The 12,500-nt window shown below is 55.2% G+C and overlaps 2 protein-coding genes across 2 annotated transcripts in view; both read right to left on the reverse strand.

Annotated features, from left to right (window-relative positions):
• Window positions 1-7,675, reverse strand: part of LOC138859386 (skin secretory protein xP2-like) — an 8,519-nt gene extending 844 nt beyond the window's left edge. Inside the window, exons 1-2 of the mRNA XM_070114293.1 lie at window positions 7,639-7,675; window positions 1-970 (exon numbers count right to left, since the gene is read on the reverse strand). The exon at window positions 1-970 is cut by the window's left edge and continues 844 nt beyond it. Of these exons, the coding sequence (XP_069970394.1) occupies window positions 1-970; window positions 7,639-7,675 (1,007 nt within the window). The remainder of the gene's footprint in view (window positions 971-7,638) is intronic.
• The window catches only part of LOC138859390 (diacylglycerol kinase eta-like), a gene marked incomplete at its 3' end in the record, with an annotated part of 178,007 nt that overhangs the window by 111,111 nt on the left and 54,396 nt on the right, over window positions 1-12,500 (reverse strand).

Below are 12,500 nucleotides of genomic sequence, written 5' to 3' on the forward strand. Positions count from 1 at the left end.
AGGGCAGCGGTAGGGGCAGGGGCTGGAGCAGGGGCAGCGGTAGGGACAGGGGCTGGAGGAGAGGCAGCGGTAGGGGCAAGGGCAGCGGTAGGGGCAGGGGCTGGAGCAGGGGCAGCGGTAGGGGCAGGGGCTGGAGCAGGGGCAGCGGTAGGGGCAAGGGCAGCGGTAGGGGCAGGGGCTGGAGCAGAGGCAGCGGTAGGGGCAAGGGCAGCGGTAGGGGCAGGGGCTGGAGCAGAGGCAGCGGTAGGGGCAAGGGCAGCGGTAGGGGCAGGGGATGGAGCAGGGGCAGCGGTAGGGGCAAGGGCAGCGGTAGGGGCAGGGGCTGGAGCAGGGGCAGGGGCTGAAGCAGGGGCAGCGGTAGGGGCAGGGGCTGGAGCAGGGGCAGAGGCAGCGGTAGGGGCAAGGGCAGCGGTAGGGGCAGGGGCTGGAGCAGGGGCAGCGGTAGGGGCAAGGGCAGCGGTAGGGGCAGGGGCTGGAGCAGGGGCAGGGGCTGAAGCAGGGGCAGCGGTAGGGGCAGGGGCTGGAGCAGGGGCAGAGGCAGCGGTAGGGGCAAGGGCAGCGGTAGGGGCAGGGGCTGGAGCAGGAGCAGCGGTAGGGGCAGGGGCTGGAGCAGGAGCAGCGGTAGGGGCAGGGGCAGGGGCTGGGGCAGCGGTAGGGGCAGGGGCTGGAGCAGAGGCAGCGGTAGGGGCAAGGGCAGCGGTAGGGGCAGGGGCTGGAGCAGGGGCAGCGGTAAGGGCAGGGGCTGGAGCAGGGGCAGCGGTAAGGGCAGGGGCTGGAGCAGGAGCAGCGGTAGGGGCAGGGGCTGGAGCAGGGCCAGCGGTAAGGGCAGGGGCTGGAGCAGAGGCAGCGGTAGGGGCAGGGGCTGGAGCAGAGGCAGCGGAAGGGGCAGGGGGGGGAGCAGGGGCAGCGCTAGGGGCAGGGGCTGGAGCAGCGGTAGGGGCAGGGGCTGGAGCAGCGGTAGGGGCAGGGGCTGGGACAGGCAGTGAGAATTAATGGGTAATGAAGAGTTCAGGGGCAGGTAGAGGCAAGGGCGGAGAGGAGGGCAAGGGCACGGCCAGAAAGGTTAAATCCAGGGAAAGGCAACCGATTCGCCGGCAGGAGGGCGGGGCCTGGAGAGGCAGAGAGACCGAAGCAAGAAAGAGGACAGGAACAGGTGAGCAACCAGAAACAGACAGAAAAGGAATAAGTAGGGGAACAGAAGAAAGGAGCGGGGGCAAGGACAAGTTAAAGGGACAGGAGCAGGGGCTGGAGCAGGGGCAGCGGTAGGGGCAGGGGCTGGGGCAGGCAGTGAGAATTAATGGGTAATGGAGAGTTCAGGGGCAGGGAGAGCCAAGGGCGGAGAGGAGGGCAAGGGCACGGCCAGAGGGGTAAAATCCAGGGAAAGAGGACAGGAACAGGTGAGGAACCAGAAACAGGGACAGGAAAAGAATAAGTAGGGGAACAGAAGAAAGGCGCGGGGACAAGGACAAGTTAAACGGACAGGAGCAAGGAATGAGATAGAAACAAGGAGTGAGAAAAGGCAGCAAGAGGAACAGGAATAAGGACAGAGATAAAAAATAATAAAAAAAAACAAGAACGGGAACAAGGACAGAGACTAAGAAAAAAAAACATAAACAAGGACAGACACAGGGACGAAAATAAGCAATAACATAAACAAGGACACAAGGACGGGCACAGGGGCAGACACTGCGACGGACACAGGGCCGGGAATGGGACAAGGACACGGGCCGGGAATGGGACAAGGACACGGGCCGGGAATGGGACAAGGACACGGGCCGGGAATGGGACAAGGACACGGGCAGGGAATGGGACAAGGACAAGGGCCGGGAATGGGACAAGGACACGGGCAGGGAATGGGACAAGGACACGGGCCGGGAATGGGACAAGGACACGGGCAGGGAATGGGACAAGGACACGGGCAGGGAATGGGACAAGGACAAGGGCAGGGAATGGGACAAGGACACGGGCAGGGAATGGGACAAGGACAAGGGCCGGGAATGGGACAAGGACACGGGCAGGGAATGGGACAAGGACACGGGCCGGGAATGGGACAAGGACACGGGCAGGGAATGGGACAAGGACACGGGCCGGGAATGGGACAAGGACACGGGCAGGGAATGGGACAAGGACACGGGCAGGGAATGGGACAAGGACACGGGCCGGGAATGGGACAAGGACACGGGCCGGGAATGGGACAAGGACACGGGCCGGGAATGGGACAAGGACACGGGCAGGGAATGGGACAAGGACACGGGCAGGGAATGGGACAAGGACACGGGCCGGGAATGGGACAAGGACACGGGCCGGGAATGGGACAAGGACAAGGGCAGGGAATGGGACAAGGACAAGGGCAGGGAATGGGACAAGGACAAGGGCCGGGAATGGGACAAGGACACGGGCCGGGAATGGGACAAGGACACGGGCAGGGAATGGGACAAGGACACGGGCCGGGAATGGAACAAGGACACGGGCCGGGAATGGGACAAGGACACGGGCAGGGAATGGGACAAGGACACGGGAAGGGAATGGGACAAGGACACGGGCAGGGAATGGGACAAGGACACGGGCCGGGAATGGGACAAGGACACGGGCCGGGAATGGGACAAGGACACGGGCAGGGAATGGGACAAGGACACGGGCCGGGAATGGGACAAGGACACGGGCCGGGAATGGGACAAGGACACGGGCCGGGAATGGGACAAGGACACGGGCCGGGAATGGGACAAGGACACGGGCCGGGAATGGGACAAGGACACGGGCCGGGAATGGGACAATGACACGGGCCGGGAATGGGACAAGGACACGGGCCGGGAATGGGACAAGGACACGGGCCGGGAATGGGACAAGGACACGGGCAGGGAATGGGACAAGGACACGGGCCGGGAATGGGACAAGGACACGGGCCGGGAATGGGACAAGGACAAGGGCCGGGAATGGGACAAGGACAAGGGCCGGGAATGGGACAAGGACAAGGGCAGGGAATGGGACAAGGACACGGGCCGGGAATGGGACAAGGACACGGGCCGGGAATGGGACAAGGACACGGGCAGGGAATGGGACAAGGACACGGGCCGGGAATGGGACAAGGACACGGGCCGGGAATGGGACAAGGACACGGGCCGGGAATGGGACAAGGACACGGGCAGGGAATGGGACAAGGACACGGGCCGGGAATGGGACAAGGACACGGGCAGGGAATGGGACAAGGACACGGGCCGGGAATGGGACAAGGACACGGGCAGGGAATGGGACAAGGACACGGGCCGGGAATGGGACAAGGACACGGGCCGGGAATGGGACAAGGACACGGGCCGGGAATGGGACAAGGACACGGGCCGGGAATGGGACAAGGACACGGGCCGGGAATGGGACAAGGACACGGGCCGGGAATGGGACAAGGACACGGGCAGGGAATGGGACAAGGACACGGGCCGGGAATGGGACAAGGACACGGGCCGGGAATGGGACAAGGACACGGGCAGGGAATGGGACAAGGACAAGGGCCGGGAATGGGACAAGGACACGGGCCGGGAATGGGACAAGGACACGGGCCGGGAATGGGACAAGGACACGGGCCGGGAATGGGACAAGGACACGGGCCGGGAATGGGACAAGGACACGGGCCGGGAATGGGACAAGGACACGGGCCGGGAATGGGACAAGGACACGGGCCGGGAATGGGACAAGGACACGGGCCGGGAATGGGACAAGGACACGGGCCGGGAATGGGACAAGGACACGGGCCGGGAATGGGACAAGGACACGGGCCGGGAATGGGACAAGGACAAGGGCCGGGAATGGGACAAGGACAAGGGCAGGGGCAGGGAATGGGACAAGGACACGGGCAGGGAATGGGACAAGGACACGGGCAGGGAATGGGACAAGGACACGGGCAGGGAATGGGACAAGGACACGGGCCGGGAATGGGACAAGGACACGGGCCGGGAATGGGACAAGGACACGGGCCGGGAATGGGACAAGGACAAGGGCCGGGAATGGGACAAGGACACGGGCAGGGAATGGGACAAGGACACGGGCCGGGAATGGGACAAGGACAAGGGCCGGGAATGGGACAAGGACAAGGGCCGGGAATGGGACAAGGACACGGGCCGGGAATGGGACAAGGACACGGGCCGGGAATGGGACAAGGACACGGGCCGGGAATGGGACAAGGACACGGGCCGGGAATGGGACAAGGACACGGGCCGGGAATGGGACAAGGACACGGGCCGGGAATGGGACAAGGACACGGGCCGGGAATGGGACAAGGACACGGGCCGGGAATGGGACAAGGACACGGGCCGGGAATGGGACAAGGACGCGGGCCGGGAATGGGACAAGGACAAGGGCCGGGAATGGGACAAGGACACGGGCAGGGAATGGGACAAGGACACGGGCAGGGAATGGGACAAGGACACGGGCCGGGAATGGGGGACAAGGACACGGGCAGGGAATGGGACAAGGACACGGGCAGGGAATGGGACAAGGACACGGGCAGGGAATGGGACAAGGACAAGGGCAGGGAATGGGACAAGGACAAGGGCAGGGAATGGGACAAGGACAAGGACAAGGGCAGGGAATGGGACAAGGACACGGGCAGGGAATGGGACAAGGACACGGGCCGGGAATGGGACAAGGACACGGGCCGGGAATGGGACAAGGACACGGGCAGGGAATGGGACAAGGACACGGGCCGGGAATGGGACAAGGACACGGGCAGGGAATGGGACAAGGACACGGGCAGGGAATGGGACAAGGACAAGGGCCGGGAATGGGACAAGGACACGGGCCGGGAATGGGACAAGGACACGGGCAGGGAATGGGACAAGGACACGGGCAGGGAATGGGACAAGGACGCGGGCCGGGAATGGGACAAGGACACGGGCCGGGAATGGGACAAGGACACGGGCAGGGAATGGGACAAGGACACGGGCCGGGAATGGGACAAGGACACGGGCCGGGAATGGGACAAGGACACGGGCAGGGAATGGGACAAGGACACGGGCCGGGAATGGGACAAGGACACGGGCAGGGAATGGGACAAGGACACGGGCCGGGAATGGGACAAGGACAAGGGCCGGGAATGGGACAAGGACACGGGCAGGGGCAGGGAATGGGACAAGGACACGGGCCGGGAATGGGACAAGGACACGGGCAGGGAATGGGACAAGGACACGGGCCGGGAATGGGACAAGGACACGGGCAGGGAATGGGACAAGGACACGGGCAGGGAATGGGACAAGGACACGGGCAGGGAATGGGACAAGGACACGGGCCGGGAATGGGACAAGGACACGGGCCGGGAATGGGACAAGGACACGGGCCGGGAATGGGACAAGGACGCGGGCCGGGAATGGGACAAGGACACGGGCAGGGAATGGGACAAGGACACGGGCAGGGAATGGGACAAGGACACGGGCCGGGAATGGGACAAGGACGCGGGCCGGGAATGGGACAAGGACACGGGCCGGGAATGGGACAAGGACACGGGCCGGGAATGGGACAAGGACAAGGGCAGGGAATGGGACAAGGACACGGGCCGGGAATGGGACAAGGACAAGGGCCGGGAATGGGACAAGGACACGGGCCGGGAATGGGACAAGGACACGGGCAGGGAATGGGACAAGGACACGGGCAGGGAATGGGACAAGGACACGGGCCGGGAATGGGACAAGGACAAGGGCCGGGAATGGGACAAGGACACGGGCCGGGAATGGGACAAGGACACGGGCAGGGAATGGGACAAGGACACGGGCAGGGAATGGGACAAGGACAAGGGCAGGGAATGGGACAAGGACAAGGGCAGGGAATGGGACAAGGACAAGGACAAGGGCAGGGAATGGGACAAGGACACGGGCAGGGAATGGGACAAGGACACGGGCCGGGAATGGGACAAGGACACGGGCCGGGAATGGGACAAGGACACGGGCCGGGAATGGGACAAGGACACGGGCCGGGAATGGGACAAGGACACGGGCAGGGAATGGGACAAGGACACGGGCCGGGAATGGGACAAGGACACGGGCCGGGAATGGGACAAGGACAAGGGCCGGGAATGGGACAAGGACACGGGCAGGGAATGAGACAAGGACACGGGCAGGGAATGGGACAAGGACACGGGCCGGGAATGGAACAAGGACACGGGCCGGGAATGGGACAAGGACACGGGCCGGGAATGGGACAAGGACACGGGCCGGGAATGGGACAAGGACACGGGCCGGGAATGGGACAAGGACACGGGCCGGGAATGGGACAAGGACACGGGCCGGGAATGGGACAAGGACACGGGCAGGGAATGGGACAAGGACACGGGCCGGGAATGGGACAAGGACACGGGCCGGGAATGGGACAATGACACGGGCCGGGAATGGGAGAAGGACACGGGCCGGGAATGGAACAAGGACACGGGCCGGGAATGGGACAAGGACACGGGCCGGGAATGGGACAAGGACACGGGCCGGGAATGGGACAAGGACACGGGCAGGGAATGGGACAAGGACACGGGCCGGGAATGGGACAAGGACACGGGCCGGGAATGGGACAAGGACACGGGCCGGGAATGGGACAAGGACACGGGCCGGGAATGGAACAAGGACACGGGCCGGGAATGGGACAAGGACACGGGCAGGGAATGGGACAAGGACACGGGCCGGGAATGGGACAAGGACAAGGGCAGGGGCAGGGAATGGGACAAGGACACGGGCAGGGAATGGGACAAGGACACGGGCCGGGAATGGAACAAGGACACGGGCCGGGAATGGGACAAGGACACGGGCCGGGAATGGGACAAGGACACGGGCCGGGAATGGGACAAGGACACGGGCAGGGAATGGGACAAGGACACGGGCCGGGAATGGGACAAGGACACGGGCCGGGAAAGGGGGACAAGGACACGGGCCGGGAATGGGACAAGGACACGGGCCGGGAATGGAACAAGGACACGGGCCGGGAATGGGACAAGGACACGGGCCGGGAATGGGACAAGGACACGGGCCGGGAATGGGACAAGGACAAGGGCAGGGGCAGGGAATGGGACAAGGACACGGGCAGGGAATGGGACAAGGACACGGGCAGGGAATGGGACAAGGACACGGGCCGGGAATGGGACAAGGACACGGGCCGGGAATGGGACAAGGACACGGGCAGGGAATGGGACAAGGACACGGGCCGGGAAAGGGGGACAAGGACACGGGCCGGGAATGGGACAAGGACACGGGCCGGGAATGGGACAAGGACACGGGCCGGGAATGGGACAAGGACACGGGCCGGGAATGGGACAAGGACACGGGCCGGGAATGGGACAAGGACACGGGCCGGGAATGGGACAAGGACACGGGCCGGGAATGGGACAAGGACACGGGCCGGGAATGGGACAAGGACACGGGCCGGGAATGGGACAAGGACAAGGGCAGGGAATGGGACAAGGACACGGGCCGGGAATGGGACAAGGACACGGGCCGGGAATGGGACAAGGACACGGGCAGGGAATGGGACAAGGACACGGGCAGGGAAAGGGGGACAAGGACACGGGCAGGGGAATGGGACAAGGACACGGGCCGGGAATGGGACAAGGAGGGGCAGCGCTGTCAGGTACTCACTTATTCACGGACGCCCATACACGGACGCCTCCAAGCTCACCTGCGGGAGAGGAAACGCCCGTCAAACAAGCTGTCATGTCGGCAGGATGGCGAAAATAATCAACGGAATGATGATAATGTGATAGGATGGTGATGATGATGATGATGATGATGATGGTGATGATGATGGTGATGATGATGATGATGGTGATGATGACGGTGATAATGATAATGATACTGATAATAATGATGATGATGATAATGATGATGATGGTGATGATAATAATGATACTGATAATGATGGTGATAATGTTGATGATGATAATGATGATAATGCTGATGCTGGTGATGATAATAATGATACTAATAATGATGAGAATGACGATGATGATGATGATAATAATGATGATGGTGATGATAATAATGATACTGATAATGATGATGGTGATAATGATGATGATAACGATGATAATGATGATGATGATGGTGATGATAATAATGATACTGATAATGATGATGGTGATCATGTTGTTGATGATGATGGTGATAGCGAAAACGAAGGTGAAAATGCGATATGATAATTGTAATGAAATGTAAAGAAAATGATAATCATAGTGAACAAGACAACGATGACGATGACGTGTTGATACACAATAATGGTAATGAAGATGATGAAGCTAATAATCCGATAAAACATCAAAACCGATGACAATTATTTCACACACAAATAAAAAAACATGAGCAACGATTACAATATGCACGCCTCATCACAACCCCCCCTCCCCCCACGCACGCACACGCACACACACGCACACACGCACACAGAGAAAGAGAGAGAGAGAGAGAGAGAGAGAGAGAGAGAGAGAGAGAGAGAGAGAGAGAGAGAGAGAGAGAGAGAGAGAGAAACACACACTCACGCAAACAAAATACACACACACACGCAGAACACACAGTCACACAAAGGAAACACACACACACACACACACACACAACACACACACACACACACACAGAACACACACATACACAACACATACACACACATACACACACACACACACACACAGAAACACACACATACACACACATACACACACATACACACACATACACACACACACACACACACACACACACACCCTCTCTCCCTCTCTCCCTCCCTCCCTCCCTCCCTCCCTCTTGCTCACAAAAAACAAATGACGCAAAACCGAAACCAGACACCACCACCCCACCCACCCCCCCTCCCTCCTTCCGCCTCCCCCCCCTCCCCCCCCCCGGCATCGGACAAAGAGCAAGAAATCGGGTATGGAAAACAACCAGGCAGGGAGCCACCCCCCCCCTTCCCCTTCCCCCTCCCTCCCTCTTCTCCCCTTCCCCTTCCCCTTCCCCTCCCCCCTCCTCCCCCTTCCCCTTCCCCCTCCCCTTCCCCCTTCCCCTTCCCCCTCCTCCCCCCCCCCCCTCCTCCCTAATCTCCCCGCCTCTCTCTTCGCGGAGGGACACAATGACGGGGAATAATAAGAGCGACAAGATATAATTACGACGAAATTGACGTCACTGGCCGAGCCGAGAGCCCCAATTCCCCTCCCCATCCCCTAGCCCCTCCCCCCCCCACCCCTCCATTCTTCTGCGTCCGTAAAAGAAGGCTGGGAAATTATCCATTTCATTTTTTCCATTTTATGTTATTCTAATCATCCATATTATTTATCAAGTCATCTCTTTGTCTATCTATTTATATATCATTATCCATCTATTTATCTAATCAATATCCATCTATTTATCTATTAACATCCATCTATTTCTCTATCACCCTGCTTCTTTACCTATCCATCCGTCTATCTATTTAGCTATCTATCCAGCTATCCACCAACCCATTTACATCTATCAATCTATACTCATGTTTATTGGTCTGTCGATTCCTATACCCATCTACTTACAAGTACTTACCCATTTCTTTACCAATCTATTTCCCCATCTATCCATCTACCTATCTACACACTCCTATTTATCGATCTAAGCCAATCGGTTTACATCTCTATTTCCAAGTCTATCAATCTTAACCATCTATCCATCCATCCATCCATCCATCTATCTATCCATCGATTTTAACCACTCTTATCCATCCATCCATCCATCTATCTATCCATCGATTTTAACCACTCTTATCTATCCATCCATCCATCTATCTATCCATCGATTTCAACCACTCTTATCTATCCATCCATCCATCTATCTATCCATCGATTTTAACCACTCTTATCCATCCATCCATCCATCTATCTATCCATCGATTTTAACCACTCTTATCTATCCATCCATCCATCTATCCATCGATTTTAACCACTATTATCTATCTATCCATCCATCCATCTATCTATCCATCGATTTTAACCACTCTTATCCATCCATCCATCTATCTATCCATCGATTTTAACCACTCTTATCTATCCATCCATCCATCTATCCATCGATTTTAACCACTATTATCTATCTATCCATCCATCCATCTATCTATCCATCGATTTTAACCACTCTTATCCATCCATCCATCTATCTATCCATCGATTTTAACCACTCTTATCTATCCATCCATCCATCCATCTATCTATCCATCGATTTTAACCATTCTTATCTATCCATCCATCCATCCATCTATCTATCCATCGATTTTAACCATTCTTATCTATCCATCCATCCATCCATCTATCTATCCATCGATTTTAACCACTCTTATCTATCCATCCATCCATCTATCTATCCATCGATTTTAACCACTCTTATCCATCCATCCATCTATCTATCCATCGATTTTAACCACTCTTATCCATCCATCCATCCATCTATCTATCCATCGATTTTAACCACTCTTATCTATCCATCCATCCATCTATCTATCCATCGATTTTAACCACTATTATCTATCCATCCATCCATCTATCTATCCATCGATTTCAACCACTCTTATCTATCCATCCATCCATCTATCTATCCATCGATTTTAACCACTCTTATCTATCCATCCATCCATCCATCTATCTATCCATCGATTTTAACCATTCTTATCTATCCATCCATCCATCCATCTATCTATCCATCGATTTTAACCACTCTTATCTATCCATCCATCCATCTATCTATCCATCGATTTTAACCACTCTTATCCATCCATCCATCTATCTATCCATCGATTTTAACCACTCTTATCCATCCATCCATCCATCTATCTATCCATCGATTTTAACCACTCTTATCTATCCATCCATCCATCTATCTATCCATCGATTTTAACCACTATTATCTATCCATCCATCCATCTATCTATCCATCGATTTCAACCACTCTTATCTATCCATCCATCCATCTATCTATCCATCGATTTTAACCACTCTTATCTATCCATCCATCCATCCATCTATCCATCGATTTTAACCATTCTTATCTATCCATCCATCCATCCATCTATCTATCCATCGATTTTAACCACTCTTATCTATCCATCCATCCATCCATCTATCTATCCATCGATTTTAACCATTCTTATCTATCCATCCATCCATCCATCTATCTATCCATCGATTTTAACCACTCTTATCCATCCATCCATCCATCTATCTATCCATCGATTTCAACCACTCTTATCCATCCATCCATCCATCTATCTATCCATCGATTTTAACCACTCTTATCTATCCACCCATCTATCCATCTATCCATCCATCGATTTTAACCACTCTTATCCATCCATCCATCCATCTATCTATCCATCGATTTTAACCACTTATCCATCCATCCATCCATCTATCTATCCATCGACCTCGACCACTCTATCCATCAGACTATCCATCCATCCATCTATCCATCGATTTCAACCACTTTTATCCATCCATCTAATAATCCCTGTCCCGCTCGCATTCTCCCCCCCCCCCCCCCGCCTCCCGCCCGCCCGCCCCCCCGCCCCGCCCTGCCATGCAAAATCACGCCCGCGCCCTGCCTCGCCCGCCCCCCCGCCCCGCCCTGCCTCGCCCGCGCCTTGTCTTACGTAATTCACTTTCGCATGACGTCGGTGCCACCCCCCACCCCTCACCCCACCCCCACCCCCACCCCTACCCCCCCGATGAGTTCGGAGCATCATCCGAAAACCGAGTCAGCTGACGTCAAAAGCGAAGGGGTGGGAGGGGGGGAGTGGGAGGGGGGGAGGGGGGGTGGGGGATAAGGGGAAGAGCGGGGACGTGGGCGTCGGAGCTGCTCGTCGGAACTCAAAAAAAAAAAAAAAAAAGGGGGAACTCGTTTTATATTCAATTAAGTTTGTAGAGTCACGAGCGCTGGGTCCACGTGCCCCCTATCTCCCTTTTATCTCTCTATCTTTTTACTGAAACGCGTGACCTTATTTTTCATGTATAAATCCAATATTTTTTTTTGTATTTATATCTAAAAAAAATAAGGTCACGCGTTTCAATGATGTATAATAACCTATAATGATATAATTACCATCAGCATCACTAATATTACAAGGACGTGTCATAAAAAAAAAATCATAATAATTTAAAAAAACCTGATAAATAATAACAATGACGATGATTAAGACGATGAAAATATTAATAAAACTAATGACACTACTGCTACTACTGGTAATAACAAAATTAACATTAATAACAATTATCATAATAACTACACTAATAATAACTACATGAAAATAACATTTATAATAACAATGGTAATAATGATAATAATAATAATAATAATAATAATAATAATAATAATAATAATAATATAATATAATAATATGATAATAATAATAATAAAATAATATAATAACAATAATAATAATAATAATAATAATAATAATAATAGCAACAACAATAATAATAAATGTGATGAAGAAGAACAATAACAATAACAATACAATGACCATATTAACAATAACTG

Source organism: Penaeus vannamei, chromosome 35 (assembly GCF_042767895.1).
Source record: "Penaeus vannamei isolate JL-2024 chromosome 35, ASM4276789v1, whole genome shotgun sequence".
Classification (NCBI taxonomy): Eukaryota; Metazoa; Arthropoda; class Malacostraca; order Decapoda; family Penaeidae; genus Penaeus; species Penaeus vannamei.